The following is a 22182-nucleotide window of genomic DNA, read 5'->3' as shown; positions in this document are numbered from 1 at the left end:
GGCACAGAGTGGTCACCCAGGGCCTTGTTTCCACCCACACCAATACACAATGTGTATGGATACTTTTTTTACACTGTAGCTGTAACATTATTCTTCAATGGAAAAATTTTACAAATTACATATGCTTGTAGAGCATCTCCCATAATGGTGTCGACTTAAAATCAGCATCAAACAAATCGACAGTTGCTTGAAAATGGGATTAAAAGAGCAGTTGTATTTTTGATATCAGATCAGAGTGACTGCATTGTGGTTTGTTTTTCTTTTGTAAAAACGGAATGAAAGGCTTTTTCAACTCTTTCATCCTCATGTAGTTATGTAAATTATGTGGGATATGAACAGAGTGAGGCCATCAAAGCTGAAGAAAAAAAATGTGTGTCATTGTTTACAGGAGTCAATTCCTATTGATCCTCCACAAAGACATGATTTTCCAAGAAACGGTTGCAATCAAACTAGAGTATCACACCAAGTCACCCCATCTAAATACATACAAATCAATGGCACAGGTGAAAAATGAACATACACGTTTATTCTACATGTAGTAAGGGCACATATTGTACAAACTGTAAACTAGGTATTGTAATACATTTGAGGATTGTTTTTCTTCAACACCTTCTTGACAACTGCAGAACATTATTTAATCTGACTGACGAGTGCCTTGACTTTTCAATTAATCCACACTGAAAAACAGCACAAACAGTTTTCTACTCACATTTAAGGATTCTAAGATTTTTTTTTTAAAAAGCACTTGTGTTCACATCTAGATCTGAACATTATACAATACTGTTTTTCATTTTATGTTAGATGAAGTTTTGCTGTTGAATGTCGAGGTAGGGGTGCCACCATAAATAAATAACCTTAACAAAATGAGCTGGAGAACAAAACCCTTGCAGTTGGACCCATCCAAAAAGGATGTTGTTTAATGTCATACAAGGAGACAGTTATATTTTCCTGTTTGTCATTTGATGCAGAGGAATGCTTTGCTGTCAGCTAGGTTAACAAAAGCACTGTTACATGTGATGTCACAACAAACATCTAGACAGAACAATACACTTGTTTCTCATAACCTGTGGGGCACCCCTAGGAAAGACATTTGAGCAAACAAGGCATTCTGCTTTTGTAATTTTGCAATGTAATGCCCAAATCATAAAGTGCCAGCAAACTGTGGTGAGCAGAGTTAAACATGACTGGTAAATTTGGCGGCTTAAATCTATCTCAGGAATTATACAAATATAGCAACAAGCAAGATAGTTAAACCATCTAAAACCAAAATGAATATTAATCTGTATAAATGTATAAAACCAAAAACTCTGGACAAATCCTGATACTTCAAAGTGCCATGCCAGTGTCATAATTGTTCATATGGCTAAGAAAATGAAACTCATAAAACTTTATAAAACATTGTCATCTCACAGCATGAACTTCACATTCAGCAAAATCATTGGAAACAAAATATGAATAGACAATTGTTTATATAGGGCATCTTTATGCAGGCCCAATTACCTAGTTGTATGCCCAGGTGTGCGTGTTGTGATAGAACCTCAGAGGGGAACAGCAGGGAAGGATTGTTTACTAATGAACTAAATCCCTCTGAGTAACAGCTTCTCCACTGATTAGACAGGGCCTGACAGGAGGAGCACTGAGCAAACAAAGAAAGTCTCCTGGAATGTTCCCCATAGCTGCTCAGATTATGCAGAGTTAATTTTTTATCGTAGATTTGAGCGGACTCATGTTTGTAGATAATTAGAAAATAAATTATAAGCAAAGGATATAGTTCATCATTGAGAGACTGGTCAATATTTGGGAATAGGACAACTGATATGGTAGAAAATGGAAAAAAGCCAACCTTCACGTAGTTGCTGCAGTTTTGCCTTCATCAAAGACATAATGCATTGGGAAAAACCTTTTTAAAATCAGATGCTACTATATCAAGTCAGCACTTTTTTTAAACTTGTTTATTATGGAATTGATGGCTTCTAGCACCCCTTGACAATTCGAGTAGAGCTGAGCAGTGGGCACGTTCCACCTTCATCTACATAATGACCGAGACAGAGGTCTTCTCAGAGACAGTTCATATTTTGGCACTTTTCATAGAAGGCTAGACTTGATGGAAATACACTCTTAAGAATCCAGGGCCAGGCAAATAAAATGAGGTCATAAAAACTCAATAGGATTACAGGAGGGGGTGGAGCTAGGTGCTGATTCAAAAACATTCTCCCTGTTGCATTTATACCAAATTTGATTTCCCAGAACCAATTTAAGACTAATACTATTAAATTACCATTGATGTATGACAACTCCATGCTTTTAACCCTGGCAATACAAGAACAAGGTTGAGGCCTGGAAACAACTGAGCCACAATGCATTAACTCTAGTTCATTTTGACATCAAAACCATGTCCCGTAGACTTCCCATCATGGAGCTATGATAAATTGGGAATTGTAAAGAGTGTTAAAATATGTCCTTCACCCAATTCACACCCCAAAATCCAATTGTCCTAATTCCAATGTCGATTCATGCAATGCCTCCTGAAATGAAAAACCATACAGGTACTAATTGAAAGCCTTAACCACACTAGCTCTATATAATTGCTCCTCATTTTCACGAACAGCGTATTGTTTGCCATCGGTCAAATTCAATACTGCATAGAAAACAACTCAACAGTCACAGTTACAAATTAGATATTTGATCAGAAGAGTGACAGGACCAAAGCATACAGTGGGTGTTTTCAATCTGGCTGCTATGAGCACAACAACATTCCCACTGTTCCCTAAAACATCACAGCTCCAGCTAAAACAATTCACAATATCAGTTTTCAGCGGTTTACCAAAGGTCAATTGTGTTCTGGTTGTGTGACTGTTGACTTGCATAAGGTGCAATAATTACATTTTTCAATTATGCATTGACAGCATTTACTACTGCTCACTAAGCTGATTGTTTCCATGCAAACTGACCGTTAATAGAATCAGAATCAGCTCTCTGCATTAGGACAGTAGAAGGTTGCCTCCTAATATAGTGCACTACTTTTGACCAGAGCCTTTAGGGAATAGGATGCCCATTCTAAAACATTTGAAGAAATGTCTGATGGGCCCTGACTTGCCAAAAGGATCACTGATGCCCTAAGAGTGTGAAGAGGTAACACTTTTTAGGGGAAGAAGTGTCTAGTGAGAGAGAGAAATGGGGATGAAGTTGGGAGAGAGCTGTGTCCACGGTGATGCCTATGCTACAGCTACACTGGTAGACTTGACTTGACTTGCTGATACGATGATGGGTGCTAGGAGGGCTTAGAAAGTAGGCCCTGTTTCACACGGGACTGTTAAAGACACATGGTGTTTGTTCTTTAAAATCAGCTTTGCCAGTTATTTTTTTAAATCAGGTTTGCCAGTTAGTTTTCTTTAATCCGGTTTGACAGTTTGTTCTTTAAAATCAGATTTGACAGTTTGTTCTGTGAAATCAGGTTTGTAAATTTGTTCTTTAAAATCAGGTTTGACAGTTTGTTCTTTAAAATCAGATTTGAGCGTGTGTTCTATAAAATCAGTTTTGTCAATTTGTTCTTTAAAATCAGATTTTACAGTTTGTTCTTTAAAATCAGGTTTGACAGTTGGTTCTTTAAAATCAGGTTTGACAGTTGGTTCTTTAAAATCAGGTTTGACAGCTGATTCTTTAAAATCAGGTTTGACAGAAGGTTCTTTAAAATCAGGTTTAACAGCTGGTTCTTTAAAATCAGGTTTGACAGAAGGTTCTTTAAAATCAGGTTTGACAGAAGGTTCTTTAAAATCAGGTTCAACAGCTGGTTCTTTAAAATCAGGTTTGACAGAAGGTTCTTTAAAATCAGGTTTGACAGAAGGTTCTTTAAAATCAGGTTTGACAGAAGGTTCTTTAAAATCAGGTTTGACAGAAGGTTCTTTAAAATCAGGTTTAACAGCTGGTTCTTTAAAATCAGGTTTGACAGAAGGTTCTTTAAAATCAGGTTTGACAGAAGGTTCTTTAAAATCAGGTTCAACAGCTGGTTCTTTAAAATCAGGTTTGACAGAAGGTTCTTTAAAATCAGGTTTGACAGAAGGTTCTTTAAAATCAGGTTTGACAGAAGGTTCTTTAAAATCAGGTTTAACAGAAGGTTCTTTAAAATCAGGTTTGACAGAAGGTTCTTTAAAATCAGGTTTAACAGCTGGTTCTTTAAAATCAGGTTTGACAGAAGGTTCTTTAAAATCAGGTTTGACAGAAGATTCTTTGAAATCCGGTGTGACAATCAGAGTGAGCTCCATCAACACTTTTGCATTTCCCAATTAGAAAAATCATGTACTACAAAAGGGGAATGCAACTAAAATATATAGAAATATGACATACTTGGCATAAGACGTTGTATCTCTGTGAAAATGAAAGGTATTTAAAGCCTCCGTTACTGACAACGTGTTCCAAATATCAAATGCATACATGCATACCTTACCACAACCCTCCCACGCTGAGGCTTACCACTTCAATTTCACAACAACACAAATGCAAGAGTTGATGAGGGTTGTTTTGAACCATTTTCACCGTCCTATGGTCTCTCTCCATATGATTTTAGTCAGTTATCATTAACCAGAAGTGTATTCAACTCTCTAATAAATTATGATGAATATTGTAAATAAAATGTAAAATAATTACACAATGTGGTTGACACCGAAAAAAACAATCAAAACCAATTATCTTTATAGTTATCTTTGTAAGAATATGAAACACGCTGTACATATAAATGTAAAGCACTTACCTACGAGACATTTTGCTAATATTTCTACTTCTTTCTCCATGTTATAACAGCTTCCAGGATATTTGTCACTACTGTGTACACATGCAAATGTATACATATTTGTAAATACAACACATGTATACACGTGTGTATTTTGTTTTACTTTATTCAAGTTATGGAACATTTATCAACAAATCTGTCTATACTTTAATAATAAATGCTGAAGGTGTTTTGCAGATAGTTATCCAGGATAAAGTGCCTTCATTTGAAACATTCTGTAGATTTCCATAGTGATTCGAGTTTTAAGGTTCGCAGTGAAGCTCAGTTTGTATATATCACACTTCTGCTAGGCATACTGCCAAGTCTCTCCCTTTGAGTTCCTTCTCTTGTTTGTATACCAATACATACACCCCTCAACATGTCACAGTTTTGTGTTGGCCGTTCTGAGTTATAGGATTAATCTTTTCCAGTGACACATCGGCATCGCTGCCCAAGTTCCCAGAAAGGGACGGGGACAGTTTCTCCAAGGTCTTAATCCCAATCCCATCCTTCTTCTGCAGCTCCTCCTCCTGACACAGGATGCTGTGGGGAATCACATAGGTGGCATTGTTGCTTTCCTTGGGAATGTGCCCTTTGGGCTGATACTGGGACGCAGGCGGCTGGGATCCATTGTTGTTGATACTCACTATCTCTATGGCATTGCTGCCCGGGCAGAGTCTGTGGCAGCCCAGCAAGATGGAGAACGCTTTGCGGAAGTCCGCGTTGAAGGCATATATGATGGGGTTGAGTGAGGAGTTGGCCCAGCCGAACCAGACGAACACGTCGAAGGTGCCGGGGCTGATGCAGAGGAAATCAGAGGTGCCGTTGGGCTCACAGAAGGGTACCATGCAGTTGAGGATGAAGAAGGGTAGCCAGCAGCACACAAACACCCCCATTATGACAGAGAGGGTCTTTAGGACTTTGGTTTCTCTTTTGAAAGACATCTTGAAGGAGCTCTCCGTCTCCATGTTGGAGTTGTTCCCCATACTGCTGTGGCGGTTCTTGGCACTCTCCGCAGCCCTCTCCAGTGCTGAGATCCTCCTGATTTGTATCTGGGCAATTCTGTAAATCCGGGTGTAAGTCACGATCATGATTGCCACAGGGATGTAGAAGCTGATGAGGGAGGAGGAGATGGCATAGGTCCTGTTAAGGCTGGAGTCGCAGTTGTCCGGCGGCAGCTCACCGTAAGTGCCGTTGAGCTCCAACGCCGCAGCCTTGTGCCAGTTCAACTGCACAGGGATGAAAGAGATGAGCACAGACAGCGTCCATGCCACACTGATCATAATAAACGCCACCTTGGGTGTCATCTTCCTCTCGTAGCGGAATGGGCTTGAGATCGCCCAGTATCTGTCCACGCTGATGACACATAAGTTCAAAATGGACGCTGTTGAGCACATGATGTCGAACGCCACCCAAACATTACAGAAGGCACCGAACGGCCAGAAGCCCACGATCTCTGTTGCTGCCTTCCATGGCATCACCAAGATGGCCACCAGCAGGTCTGAAATGGCCAAAGAGATCACAAAGAAGTTGGTGACCTTTGAGCGCAGGTGGCGGAACTTGGTGACTGCAACACATACCAGTGTGTTCCCCAGCAGTGTGGTCAGGATGAGCGCAAAGAGAAAGCAGCCTGTCAGAACGCGCTTGGATGAGTCTCTCTCCAGCAAATTATCGCTATCGCGGACCGTGGAGAAGTTCAAATCCATGTTTCTGTCAGCTTGTAGAGATAGAAATCACCCCATAATTCCAATCACCTGAACTCAGGCCAATTAGATGGAAAATGGACCCTTGGCCGCTTGCCTGGGGACCATCAAGTCTGGAGGCTGGTTCACCATGCTCATCACAGCAATCATCCTGCAGAATAGTGTCTATAAATATTTCAAAAAGCACTCTTTATAAATTAGCCAAAAAATGCACCCTGTTCATGAATTCTTGAAGACATTCTACTGTTAGAGCAGCAGTTTTCAACTATGGGTATTCCATCTGTTATTGAAGAGTTTAATATGATGTACCTACGAATCTAAACTTTTACTCTGCTTTATCATATGTCTATTTCAATGACCTGTCAGCAGTCATCTGAAAATTTTACACCATATTCTCGTAGGCATGTTAAGTAAACAGAGGCTAGGCCAATCATTAGCCTTATATACTGGCTCGTCGATACAGTCTATTGATCATATTAACACTGTGTTTATCTGATTTGTTTAATGACTGACGAGGCGTGTCCGTGTGATTATATTCGTGCCCTTATTGACGCTCCATCCAGGACAAGCAATTGCAGGGCACATGCACTGGACAAGCTGCCTGATGCTTTGGACGCTGATGGAAATGTAGACATGCAGTTGCAATATTGTTGAATTGAAATGCACACGCATCATTACAACAAAATAAATACATCGTCCGAATCTTTACGCATGAAACGTGGCATCTGTAGCTTATGTTTTATGAAAATGTAGCAATTAAGTTTCCATAAGCACCAAGAACACACAACAGGCTACATCTTACTGTGGAGCAACACAACGATAATCCTGGAGCTCAGTCCGTTCGTGCGGTCCATTTTTGTCCCACATCGAGTCTCCAAAATTGCAATGGGACTCCATAGAAGATGAGCTGTCAACTTCTTTTAAACAACCGTTTTTTTGGAAATGTCCTTAAATCCTCAAAGAAAGCTCAATGGTAAGCCATGGTTTACTTCGAAATAGCAGGCTCTACACATTCTCTTTCCCACGTATCTGTCTACAACAGAAGCGCGCGCCTCTGTCTGCTCTCCTCGCGTGTGCTCCAGATGCAGCTCGCAGCCTCAGTACCGCTAGCAGTGTGTTATTCTCATTATATGTCCTTTCAAACTTCCTTCTATCTTCACCCGAAAAACTGTGTGACCACATCCAGAGAAGGTCAAAATACCATCCGATAGAATCAATTCAACGTGTGCATCTTCCCATAAGCTCCAGATCAACAAGAATACGAGCACGAGTTAGTCACGGTTTTCTAAACGCACTAGATGTCATTTTTTCTTCTTATGTTGAAGTTATTGTGAAGAGATCCCCATTCTATCAAAGTCTCCAGTCCTTATCCACCACTGACGTGTCCGAAGTGAAGTCTCTCACTTGTAGGTTGAGGGAAGATGAGACGTTTTGTGCGCCATATGCACTCAGCTGCGCGCCAGGGTCTCTGGAAACGTCCCCACCAGCTTGTTTCATCTCATGCATCAACAGGATTTTTAGCTGAAATGTGTTCATTTGTTCCTATTAAAGCCCACGCTTCGATATTGATATTACTTTTATAATTACATGATTAATTATACAGTAGCGTAATATTACAGCAATTGATTTAGTCTACTAAAACTGTGTGGAGTGAGTGCCAAAAATAAAGTGTTACTTTCGGTCCCGGTTCTCCCGTATATCATATAAGGGATTTGATAAGATAGCACAAATTGGTATTAAATAAAATGAACCACGAAATTATGAAACATCTCATGCTGAAATTGTCTCAAAGTTGAACTTGAAGGCAATCGCTGTGGATAGATAGGCACAATGAGGCCATCTACTGGAGACCATATGTATTAATAATAAAACAAATGAAAACGTGGGATGCTGCAAGGTTATGTTAGGCTATTATCATCATCATCGACATCACCGAATAAGAACACCAATACATCTAATATTTTCCAGAGGCAATAAGAAAGGACACATGTGCAGTATGTGTTGACATAGGTCTGTGTGGACTACAGGCAACAAAATGGCCAGTTTGGACTGTTTAGCAAGTTGAAAATGTCAATGGACCCTTCCATACTGCCATCTATGTGTAGTAGTGGGGGCTGCTGAAGGGATGTTGGCTCATAATAATGTCTGGAATGGAGATTTATTGCTGGAATGGGGTGAATGGAATGGTATCAAACACATAAAAAACAGATTCCATTCCATTCACTCCATTCCAAATCAAATCAAATCATTATTATGAGCCATCCTCCTCTTAGCAGCCTCCGCTGATGTGTAGTATACATGTGTGAGTAATTCATGTAGACAACCAAGTGTCTGAGGCCTGGCGGATTACACGCCCACTTCTCCTTGTAGCACCAAGCAAAGACGTGCGTGCAGCAACATTCAGTCAAAGCTCAGTCTCCCTGTCACCACATACCACCATCCACGTGGTCATCTATTTCTGCATCGCATCCTAAAGCAAAATCACATACTGTATTCAAATATTTATATCCAAAATTCAACCTTCTAGAAAAGTCATGAAAGAGCACGTCAGAGCTGATATTCATATTGTCGGATCTTTGATGACTAATGACTGATGGGACGACAGGAAATGTCTCAGGGCATAGAGCCCAGCCTGGTTGTCTCTGATAGGAGGAATGGTATAAGACTGAGAGACTAAGACTAAGACTGGTCTATGACAGCGTCAGAGCCAGAAAGATGGTTAATCACGCCCCTTGGCATAGGCCACATATTGCAATTTGCATAACATAATGGAATGGAATTCAGAATTACAGTAATTGTATGCTATTTCAACATACACTATATAACATTTACTGGAATGTCTTCAAATGAACCCGTGCAATAGCTGGGATGGACTTGCAGGGATGCTACAGAGTAATGAAGTATCTTTGTATTGTTATGGTTTTGTTTGTGGTGAACCGATTACTTAATACTTATAATTTCAGAGCTGTAGTATTGTTTCCTAACCAAGTAGAAAATGAACAGAGTGTGCTCAGTGTAAGGAGTAAGGGGAAATTGGTGGTGGTGATGGTGGTGGTGGTGGTGGTAGTGATGGTAGTGATTGTGGTGATTGTGGTGGTAGTGATGGTAGTGGTGCTGGTGGTGCTGGTGGTCATAGTAGTGGTGGTGGTGGTGGTGGTGGTGATGGTGATGGTAGTGATTGTGGTGGTAGTGATGGTAGTGATGGTAGTGGTGCTGGTGGTGCTGGTGGTCATAGTAGTGGTGGTGGTGGTGGTGGTGGTGATGGTAGTGGTGGTGGTGGCAGTGATGGTGATGGTGGTGATGATGGTGGTGGTGGTGGTGATGGTGGTGGTGGTGGTAGTGATGGTGCTGGTGGTGCTGGTGGTCATAGTAGTGGTGGTGGTGGTGGTGGTGGTGATGGTAGTGGTGGTGGTGATTGTGGTGGTGGTGATGGTGGTGGTGGTGGTGGTGATGGTGGTGGTAGTGATGGTGGTGGTGATGGTGCTGGTGGTGCTGGTGGTCATAGTAGTGGTGGTGGTGGTGGTGGTGGTGGTGGTGGTGATGGTAGTGGTGGTGGTGGCAGTGATGGTGATGGTGGTGATGATGGTGGTGGTGGTGGTGATGGTGGTGATGGTGGTGGTGGTGGTAGTGATGATGGTGGTGGTGGTGATTGTGGTGGTGGTGATGGTAGTGGTAGTGATGGTGGTGGTGGTGGTGATGGTGGTGGTGGTGGTGGTGATGATATAAGTAGTAAGGGGAAATTATTATCGTGATGATGATGATGATGATTATTATTAATATTTCTTTTTTTTATATATATAAGTAGTAAGGGGAGATTATGGGTTGGACAAGATGATACCAGCATGTGCTGTATTTACAAATATGTTTGCATTTGCACATGTATACATTAGTGATGTTACAAATATATTGGAAGCCATTTCAACATGGAGAAAGAAGTAGAAATATTAGCAAAATGTGTCGTATAAATGTCACTAAAACTCCGACCCTGGTTACAGCCCTGGATATAGCACTGGGTCCAGTATGTATGACAATTTCCGTCTTCCTGTTGGAAACGTTTTGTCTTGTTTTGGCCTATTGAACATGACCCAGTTGAGGCAGACCTTGGACCTGATGATGGTGTGATCCATCATTCTCCCACATGCTTCCCAATCACCTTGTGTAGAACTGAGTGACCCAGTTCTCTCCACTACTCATTCTGTCTGGTTCAAATCCCCGCTACAATAGTAATTGTCTGGAGATTATGCTTTTATAGCTGTAATTGATCTCACCTGCGAATCATATCCAGCATTTGACTAGGCTAACATAGTATAAAGATATAAAGATACTACTGTGTATAAAGATACTCTGACTCATCTTGCATCAACAAACGCCCACAGAAAGATTAAGAAGCTTGTAAAGCAAAGATGTGGTGTGTGAGTGGGTTTTAGGGGATTTAGGGGATTTCACAGATACAAACCTTGCAATTTCATGTCGACAGTCACCCCCTGTCATCAGCAACACAATGCTTAGACTACTAGGCAATCCGACTCCCACAAATCCTCTGTCACCTCGCCACATATTGGTCTCCAGGTCTCCAGCTCATCAGAAAGACTGGGAGAGGATGTTTGGCAGTAATCCCAGATCTCTGCCAGAAGACACACACTCAACAGCATGCATCTATTCTTACTCTGAAATGAAGGAGACATAATTGCTCTGGCTGTTGCAGACTGAACCAGGGGATTTTCATGGTTTTTCGAATGCCATTTGAAGTTCTGCTCGTCGGGAGATGTTGTCTAAGAGCTTAGGGGTATTACAGTGACTCTTCAGATTACTTTTCTGAAGCTTTAAATGGGTCTCAGTAATGAGAGTGGAGTCTCCATTCTTAGACTAAATAACCTCCCTTGTACCGCACCTGAGGTATACGACAGAGACAATGTCATATTCTATGTTATTACGGTACACTTAAACAGCTGGCTTCTCTGAAAGGGCAGGATCTTCCCATTATCACCACTTCAATTGTTAATATTTATGCCATCTGTCCACAGCCCCATTTGATAGTGTCAAAATAATTTCTTGGCAATGAAAGCATGGCAATAAAGATCTGGGTTAATCTGCACACATGATTCAGAATGTTGCCAATAAAACCACTCATTTAGTTCTCAGAAAATGATGCTCTGCAAATCAGTTATAGCGGCAAAGTACATACTTGTTGCACACATTTTAAGCTCTCAGGCAATCTGTTTGTGGAAGCTCATAGAATTTACACATATAAGAACAATAATTTTTACAGTTAAGAAACCTATCAAATGAACATTAATATAGTAGGCTATTCAGGTCTGTTGACAGAGAATATAACTCAGCCACTACAGATGTAGGATCTTCATTTGAGTCAGTTTACTACAGCAGGAAAATAATCCTGCAGCAACAGGAAATGTTAATTATTATGTGAATTATAAATCCTCTTCAATGTAAAGTCCCTTATTTAGGGGACCTGCGTGGCTCTGGTACTGGTTCCCGACCGACATTTTAGCTTATACAGTGTATTCGGAAAGAATTTAGACCCCTTGACTTTTTCCACATTTTGTTAGATACAGCCATATACTAAAATGGATTAAATAGTTTTTCCCTCATCAATCTACACATAATACTCCATAATGACAAAGCAAAACAGGTTTTTAGAAATTTTCGCAAATGTATAAAAAAATAAATAAAATTAAATATCATATTTACATAAGTATTCAGACCCTTTACTCAGTACTTTACTTGGGGTGACAGGTAGCCCAGTGGTTAGAGTGTTGGACTAGTAACCGAAAGGTTACTAGCATTTTACAAACATTTCGCTACACTCGCATTAACATCTGATAACCATGTGTATGTGACAAATAAAATTTGATTTGATTTAATTTGATTTGAGATCGAATCCCCGAGCTGACAAGGTAAAAATCTGTCGTTCTGCCCCTGAACAAGGCAGTTTACCCACTGTTCCTAGGCCGTCATTGTAAATAAGAATTTGATCTTAACTGACTTGCCTAGTTAAATAAAAATAAATAAATAAAAACTTTGTTGAAGCACCTTTGGCAGCAATAATAGCCTTGAGTCTTCATCGGTATGACACTACAAGTTTGATACACCTGTATTTGGGGAGTTTCTCCCATTCTTCTCTGCAGATCCTCTCAAGCTCTGTCAGGTTGGATTGGGAGCGTCGCTGCACAGCTATTTTCAGGTCTCTCCAGAGATGTTCTATCCTGTTCAAGTGCAGGCTCTGGCTAGGCCATTCAGAGACTTGTCCTGAAGCCACACCTGCGTTGTCTTGGCTGTGTGCTTAAGGTTGTTGTCCTGTTGGAAGGTGAACCTTCGCCCCAGTCTGAGGTCCTGGGCGCTCTGGAGCAGGTTTTCATCAAAGATCTTTGCTCCGTTCATCTTTCCCTCGATCCTGACTAGTCTCCCAGTCCCTGCCGCTGACAAACATCCCCACAGCATGATGCTGCCACCACCATGCTTCACCGTAGGGATGGTGCCAGGTTTCCTCCAGATGTGACACTTGGCATTCAGGCCAAAGAGTTCAATCTTGGCTTCATCAGACCAGAGAATCTTGTTTCTCATGATCTTACAGTCCTTTAGGTGCCTTTTGACAAACTCCAAGTGGGCTGTCATGTGCCTTTTACTGAGGAGTGGCTGCCATCTGGCCACTCCACCATAAAGGTCTAATTGGTGGAGTGCTGCAGAGATGGTTGTCCTTCTGGAAGGTTCTCCCATCTCCACAGAGGAAGTCTGGAACTTTGTCAGAGTGAACATCGTGTCCTCTGATTGCTCAGTTTGGCCAGCTCTAGAAAGCGCCTTGGTGATTCCAAACTTCTTTTTTTGATACCCTTCCCCAGATCTGTGCCTTGGTCTGTTCCGGAGCTCTACAGACAATTCCTTCTAACTCATGGCTTGGTTTTTGCTCTGACATGCACTGTCAACTGTGGGATGTTGTGGTGTGTGCCTTTCCAAATCATGTCCAAACGAAACCTGTTTTCGCTTTGTCGTTGTGGGGTACTGTGTGTAGATTGATGAGATTGATGAGGGGAAAAAATTGAATACATTTTAGAATAAGGCTTTTCCACAAAATGTGGAAAAAGCCAAGGGGTCTGAATACCTTCCGAATGAACTGTAAATCTATCTGTGGACACCGTACATAGCCGCGGGAAGTAGGGGTGCTGAGGGTGCTGCAGCACCCCATAAAAAATCATAACAAAAAAATACACAATAGTAGTGCACTGGACACTAAATATACAAATATGAATTATACAGTTATAAGGAAGGTGAAATCTTATAGTTAGTCGTTTTATAAAATGATTATACTATATTTAGGAAAAATATAAGTCATTTCAAGCCTTATTCATAACATTTTATTTAATATAAAATACATTTTTGTCATTTAGCAGACGCTCTTATCCAGAGCGACTTACAGTAGTGAATGCATACATTTCATTTCATGCATTTTTTTGTACTGGCCACCCGTGGGAATTGAACCCACAACCCTGCACACACCATGCTGGCGTTGCAAACACCATGCTCTACCAACTGAGCCACAGGGAAGCCACATCATATACTGTACAATATTTCATATTCTAATTATTATATATTTTTTTACTTTTTACCCCATTTTTCTCCCCAATTTCATGGTATCCAATTGGTAGTTACAGTCTTGTCTCATCGCTGCAACTCCCGTACAGACTCGGGAGAGGCGAAGTTCGAGAGCGGTGTGTCCTCCGAACACACCCGACCCAACCAAGCTGCATTGCTTCTTGACACAATGCCCAATTAACCCGGAAGCCAGCCACACCAATGTGTCAGAGGAAACACCGTACACCTGGCGACCGTGTCAGCGTGCATTGCGCCCGGCCCGCCACAGACGGGAGTCGCTAGAGCGCGATGGGACAAGAACATCCCTGCCAACCAAACCCTCCCCTAACACGGACGGCGCTGGGCCAATTGTGCACTGCCTTATAGGACTCTCGGTCACGTCCGGTTGTGACACAGCCTGGGTTTATAGTGATGCCTCAAACACTGCGATGCAGTACCTTAGACTGCTGTGCCACTTGGGAGGCCACATGTTTGTAGGGGTTGATACTTTTTTTGTAAGAGAAAATCATGTCTGAAATTTCTACGTGGAAATTACAAACTTCAGAAGCCTTTTTAAACCTCAAATATTTTACAAGTTGTAAATGTCCTGCATTGCAGGAAAGGTCTCCTGCAACAGGGTGATCAAATTAAGATAATACATCTGTAAACTATTCAGGTCTTACGACAGAGAGCATAAGGTAACACTTGATTTGGATGGTACATCTGTAGATGCTCTACAGACTACAGACTATCAGTAACATGTCAGTTTACCGAATTAAATAGTGCAGATCCCATTCACATAGATTTTCCTACAATGTGCCATATTCATATGAGCCAGTCGTGGTCTGTGCCGTTTAAGATGAAGGAGGACGATTCTTTTTTTTTATTAGCATGGCCTTATTTTCTACAACAGCATATTGGATGACTGTCATTCATATTTCATCTGCACACTCTTGCCTGCATCTAGCTGATCTAGGGTGTAATCATTAGTCCAACAGGAATTTCTATTGGACAAATTCCAGTATGTTTATCCCCGTTTCGTTCCGTTTGCTTCCATTTAAGAAAAATGTTTCAACAGAATCTTCAGAATGAATACACCCCTGATCACACGTAAACACAGTTCACTTTCATAGCAGCCACATATCAATTTTCTCATTGTATAATTGTATAATTCCTTCTTGCTTCTACACACTCTCCTCCTCTCACTTTTTCCTTTCGCTTGTGGACAGTGAACAACGCAACAGCTGTCTGTGACCAGGCAAAAAAAACTTTCCAAGCCAAACCTTCATACCATAACCACTAACCGCTACACACAGCTTACATCATTGTCACTATATTAGCTAACGTCATAGTCAACATAGCTACTAGAATTAACGCATTAGTAAACCCACTACAGTCATGCAGTACAGTGTACAGCAAGCAGTTTAGCGGTTACACTGGCGGGCTCCGGTGGCAGTACATTAGTAAAACCAAAATCTTACCTTCAGTTGGACGAGTTCCAGTGTTGGATAGCCATAGCCAGCTAGCTCACATAGCGTCCCTCTCTTTGAGTAGGCTAAACTAGCTAGACTGTTCAGCTATTGTCCTTCTGTCTCTTTGAGTCAACTCCTCACCCCAGTTTATGCACTGCAGTGCGAGCTAGCTGTAACTTATGCTTTCAGTACTAGATTAATTCTCTGATCCTTTGATTGGGTGGACAACACGTCAGTTCATGCTACAAGAGCTCTGATAGGTTGGAGGACATCCTCCGGAAGTTGTCATAATTACGGTATAAGTCTATGGAAGGGGGTGAGAACCATGAGGCTCCAAGTTTTGTATTGAAGTCAATGGAAACTAGCTGTCCCCTGGCTACACCATGGTGCTATCCAAGAGAATGCTATTGAGGCTACTGTAGACCTTCATTGCAAAACAGTGTGTTTTAATCAATTATTTGGTGATGTGAATATATTTAATATAGTTATTTCTAAAAAGGATAACTTTTTTCATGTTTAACTATTTTTATTTTTATTAAATTCACTGAGGAGGATGGTCCTCCCCTTCCCCCTGTGAGGAGATTCCAGGTCACAGTTGTAAATGAGAACTTGTTCTCAACTGGCCTACCTGGTTAAATAAATGTGAAATAAAATAAAAATAAATAAAAAGAATCCCCTAAAATGAGCACTAAGCTATAATCCTGGTTTGTCATTGCCATGTGGTTTGTTAGTACTGCATTTCTAATTGGATGTTGACTTGATAAGAGGTCAACCAATACATGACAACCAATCTTAAGCATGTTCGTGCCTCCATTACTCTACATACTGTTGAACTCGTTCCAACATGGAATAACATTTGCATAATCATCAGAATCGTACAGCATGAAATAGCTACCGGTACATCAACTAACGCCAAGAGAAGTCAGCAGCTTGTTCTAGCTCTCACCTTGCACCCTTCCCAGGCAACCTTTTTAAGGTGAAATGGTGAAACTGAGCAGTTTGTGCACCCCTGGTGCTACATTGAAAATAAGTTATATTCATGACTTTCAGTGGGGAGCTGTACAGTTGTCAGAGCACATTAACAGCAATGAAAAGGAGAAAGTCTGCACTGGGCGTCTTTTCCAAATTCCTTGAAGATGAAATGGTAACACTATCAAGGCAGCTACTTTTAAGTCTATATTTCAATAGAATAATAAAGTGATAGTGACGATATCCATTAGCAACCAAAACTGTTAGAAAGAGGAATGAAACTCATCTGAATTTGTGCTCGGAGCTTCAGATAGGGGGTGAAATTATTTGGTTTTTCAAATGGCTGCCATGACCTTGGGAGAGGTCATGACCCACACAGAAGTCTGTTTCTGCTTTTGTCAATGTGCCTGTTGTCTTTCCAAACAGCCCTTATACCGTAATTATTACTGTCTATTTCAACAGTTTCTAAGTGTCCATAGGACTGGGTAAATATTACATTTGGGTTAGTTCGGTCGCAGCTACATCCAACAGACTGGGTCTTGAAAATTGAGCTGTCACCACTTCAAGTGGCCCATGGCAATGGTCAGTATTAGTATTTTAGTATTTTATTATGATCCCCCATTAACTCTTGGTAAAGCACTAGCTAATCTTCCTGGGGTCCACACAAAAAAATAAAACATGACAAAATACAGAACATCAATAGACAAGAACAGCTCAAGGACTGAACTACACACATTTTACATAAGAACAATGGAAGCTAAAAAGGTCCTACAGACAGTTACACATGCCTATGAGTTATTTAGGTCTGATAGGGCAGAGCCGTTATGCTGTGAGATGTTGTTTTATTTGTTTGTTTTTTAAGCTAGTTTAGCTGTTTGCTTGAGTAATTTGAGATGGGAGTTCCATGTGATCAGGGCTCTATATAATAGAGTTGCCTTGAATTCGTTCTGGATTTGGGGACTGTGAAGAGACCCCTGGTGGCATTTCTGTTGGGGTGGGTACTGTATGTCTCTCAGAGGTATATGTAAGTTGTGTAACGTGGGTCGTAAAAAGGGGACCAAGGCGAAGCGTGTAGAGTGCTCATATTAACTTTTAATGAATACACTTTAACAAAACAACCGACAACAGTCCCGTCAGGTGACATACACTAAACAGAAAACAACTACCCACAAAACCCAGAAAGAAAACCCCTACTTAAATACGATCTCCAATCAGAGGCAACGAGGATCAGCTGCCTCCAATTGGAGATTAACCCAAACAACCCCAACATAGAAATAGAAAAACTAGAACTTAAACATCGAAATAGAAAACATAGAAAACCCAAAACACCCCCTGTCACGCCCTGACCTACTCTACTATAGAAAATGACATCTTACTAGGGCCAGGACGTGACAAGTTGATTATACAGACAATTTAGAATTTTCAACATTAATATTTCTCTCAAAAGCAAGAATTGATGCAGTCTACCTATCCTCTACGTTGAGCCAAGAGAAACTGACATGCATACTGTTGACATTAGCCCTCTGTGTATATTAAAGGGCAAGTCAGTGATGTGGAATGGAGAGATAACATATGTCACGGCTGTTTGAAGCCAAGTCCTCAGGTCACCTCTTTCATTTTCACTCTGAGCCTGTGACTTCCATGATCCTGGCATTAAATTGAATTTGGTCAAGTTTAGGTCTCAGCCTCACATGTCCAAAGCAAGCACTCTGCCACACAGATTGAGACGGAGTGAGAAAGAGAGAGATTGAGTGAGTGAGTGAGTGAGTGAGGGAGAGAGAGAGAGGGAGAGAGGTAGAGGTAGAGGGAGAGGGAGAGGGAGAGGGAGAGAGAGAGGGAGAAAGGGGCAGAGGGAGCAAGAGAGCGAGAGAGAGAGAGAGTTAGAGACACATATTTCCCTCAGATTACACAGACCCACAAAGAATTCGGAAAGAAATCCAATTTTGATAAACTCCCATATCTATTGGGTGAAATACCATAGTGTGCAATCACAGCAGCAAGACTTGTGACCAGTGAAGAACGAACACCATTGTAAATACAACCCGTATTTATTTATTTTCCCTTTTGTACTTTAACTATTTGCACATCGCAACAACACTGTATATAGACATAATATGAACTTGTGTGAGTGTAACATTTACTGTTCACTTTATATTGTTTATTTTACTTTTGTTTATCCATTTCACTTGCTTTGGCAATGTAAACGTTTGTTTTCCATGACAATAAAGCCCCTTGGATTTAATTGAAGAGAGACAGAGAGAGAGAGAGATGCAAATACCCTGCTTGCAGTATACCAAAGAGTAATATGGGGCAGTAAAGATGTATTTTACATGACTGGTTTTTATGACTCACTTTAGGAATAAAGGTAATCAAGCACATGTTAGGAGTGTGTAGTCACTGCTGGCCTTAAGTTGAGTCAAAGAGACCTTTGCTGTAAAGATGAAATAAAAAATGTGTTTGGTTTGATTTTATTTGCACAAACCCATCATATATTTCCAAGTGCCATGCCAGACAACAGTGCTATCCCAGAGCTTGCTTCTGTTTGGCAAATTGACAACACTTGTTGCAAACACAAACTGCTTATGACTACCATGAGCCATGAAAATTAGCTTTGACATAGCCTGCAATAAAGTTTTACGGACAAATTGGCAACTGTTGGCAACTGTTTTGTACATGTCGATCAAAGACATCAGTGATAGCTGGCTAGACCTTATGATGTCATGTCACACTTTCTGTCACATCCTGACCAGTAAAAGGGGTTATTTGTCATTGTAGTTTGGTCAGGGCGTGGCAGGGGATGTTTGTTTTGTGTGTTTTGGTGTTTCTGTTTAAATCTAGTTTTCTATTTCTATGTTGGGTTTTTGGTAGGACCTCCAATTAGAGGCAGCTGGTTGTCGTTGTCTCTAATTGGAGGCCATATTTAGTTGAGGTTTGTTTCACTTGTGTTTTGTGGGTGGTTATTTCCTGTATAGTCTGTGCACCTTATGGGACTGTTTCATCGTTTGTTTCTTTTGTTTAAGTGTTATTTCTAATAAATTAAGAAGATGAGCACTTTACCCGCTGCGCCTTGGTCCAATCCTTACGACACCAATGACACTTTCATCCATAGAAGCTCTGTCATAATCGTTTTCCATTAGTGGACATGAATAGACTTTGGGGGGTTACTTGGGTGTATCAATCAAAACATCAGGCTCTGTTTGGCAGTTGTGTTATTTTTTTATAACAAACTTTCATCAGTGCCTTTGTGTAAACCTCATTACTCCCCAAGTGAATTCCCTTTGATGAAATACTTTGCCAAAATGACAACACTTATCTGTTCTCTGAACTGAGTGAGAAAGTACTCCATTTCGAACACATAATACAATCAACTGCTTTTATGTGCTTTTAAGTGGCAGCAAAGATCACAGGAGCAGAAGGAGGAAGCATGTCTGATTGTGCAGCTAGGGCAGCTGTCCATTCTAAAGCCCATTGGCCTTATGCCTGTTGAATAATACAAGGAATCTGTTAAGTCTTGAGTCTTGATTTTGTCATTTTGTCATTGTATTGACAATAATCTGTCAAATAAATAAGTCATCCTATTGTCCTTTGTCGTAAAAACTAGAAACACTACTTGACACCAGCGTCATATCAAGTTATGTTATAACAGCTGACATAACTTGACATAACCTGTCACAATATGGTCACTGTTATGACACATATTTAGACCTGTTGTGACATATATTGCTTTATTTTATGTCTGTTTATGACACCTACATAAGACTGTCAAAACCACACAAGGCAAAACATTCCATTACACCATAGCCTAGGTGTCAACAGTATGTTTATGTAATACACAGTGCCTTCGGAAAGTAGTCAGACCCCTTGACTTTTTCCACATTTTGTTACTTTACAGCTTTATTCTAAAATGGATTAAATCATTTTAACCCCTCAACAATCTACACACAATACCCCATAATGACAAAGCAAAAACAGGTTTTTAGAAGTTTTTGCAAATGTATTTAACCAATAAAAAAATGAAATAGCACATTTACATAAGTATTCAGACCCTTTACTCAGTACTTTGTTGAAGCACCTTTGGCAGTGATTACAGCCTTGAGTCTTCTTGTGTATGATGATACAAGCTTGGCAAACCTGTATTTGAGGAGTTTCTCCCATTCTTCTCTGCAGCTCTGTCAGGTTGGATGGGGAGCGTCGCTGCACAGCTATTTTAATTTATCTCCAGAGATGTTTGAATGGGTTCAAGTCCGGGTTCTGGCTGGGCCACTCAAGGACATCCAGAGACTTGTCCTGAAGCCACACTTTTGTTTTCTTGGCTGTGTGCTTAGGGTCGTTGTCCTGTTGTAGGTGAACCATCGCCCCAGTCTGAGGTCCTGAGCGCTCTGGAGCAGGTTTTCATCAAGGACCTCTCTGTACATTGTGCCGTTCATTTTTGCCTGACTAGTCTCCCAGTCCCTGCTGCTGAAAAACATCCCCACAGCATGATGCTGCCACCACCATGCTTCACCTTAGGGATGGTGCCAGGTTTCCTCCAGACGTGACACTTGAGATTCAGGCCAAAGAGTTCAATCTTGGCTTCATCAGAGCAGAGAATCTTGTTTCTCATGGTCTGAGAGTCTTTAGGTGCCTTTTGGCAAACTCCAAGCGGAATGTCATGTGCCTTTTACTGAGGAGTGGCTTCCGTCTGGCCACTACCATAAAGGCCTAATTGGTGGAGTGCTGCAGAGATGGTTGTCTTTCTGGAAGGTTCTCCCATCTCCACAGAGGAACTCCGGAGCTCTGTCAGAGTGACTAACGGGTTCTTGATCACCTCCCTGACAAAGGCCCCTCTCCCCCGATTGCACCGTTTGGCCTGGGCGGCCAGCTCTACTAAGAGTCTTGGTGGTTCCAAATTTCAATGCAGCAGAAATGTTTTGGTACCCTTCCATAGATCTGTGACTCGAAACAATCCTGTCTCAGAGCTCTACGGACAATTCCTTCAACGTCATGGCTTGGTTATTGCTCTGACATGCACTGTCAACTGTGGGGCCATATAGTATAGACAGGTGTGTGCCTTTCCACATTGCAGGTGGACTCCAATCAAGTTGTAGAAACATCTAAAGGATGATCAATGGAAACAGGATGTACCTGTCCTCAATTTCGTGTCTCATAGCAAAGGGTCTGAATACTTATGTACATTTAAAAATATATATATATAAATGTACCTAAGATTTTTAAAAACCTGTTTTTGCTTAGTCATTATGGGGTATTGTGTGTAAATTAACTGAGGATTTTTCTTAATTTAATCAATTTTATAATAAGGCTGTAACATATCAAAAATGTGGAAAAAGTCAAGGGATCTGAATACTTTCCTAAGGCGCTGTATATATTTTTAAATTGACCATGTTAAATTACCATTGTAATTGCACACACGTTGATGTCAGAAATGCACCTACACCAATGCTCTGTTGCTAATGACTGTGATGAATGCAGGAGTAGTTTTCAGGAGCAGGTCAAGACACCCTGTTTTTGACTGATGACTGATACAATGGCCTGTATGTGATAGGCCTATCTGGCTTATATGATTATGATGGTCATAATGCTTCTTGACAGTGTCATAAAGTGTATTTTCCTGTAGGTGTCATAACCAGCCATAAAATAACACAATATATGTCAAAACAGGTGTAAATATATGGGTCATGACAGTGTT

At 40.9% G+C, this 22182-nt stretch overlaps 1 protein-coding gene across 1 annotated transcript; it reads right to left on the bottom strand.

Moving 5' to 3' along the window:
* Nucleotides 1–506: 506 nt before the first annotated feature.
* Nucleotides 507–8044, bottom strand: LOC106603867 (D(1)-like dopamine receptor). The gene has a single exon (XM_014198071.3). It carries the CDS (start codon nucleotides 6469–6471, stop codon nucleotides 5140–5142), a length of 1332 nt encoding a protein of 443 aa, XP_014053546.1. The 5' UTR covers nucleotides 6472–8044; the 3' UTR covers nucleotides 507–5139.
* Nucleotides 8045–22182: the final 14138 nt, after the last annotated feature.

The sequence above is a fragment of the Salmo salar genome, chromosome 04 (assembly GCF_965601325.2).
Source record: "Salmo salar chromosome 04, fSalSal1, whole genome shotgun sequence".
In the NCBI taxonomy this organism is placed as follows: Eukaryota; Metazoa; Chordata; class Actinopteri; order Salmoniformes; family Salmonidae; genus Salmo; species Salmo salar.
This window is presented reverse-complemented; position numbering and strand designations above follow the sequence as displayed.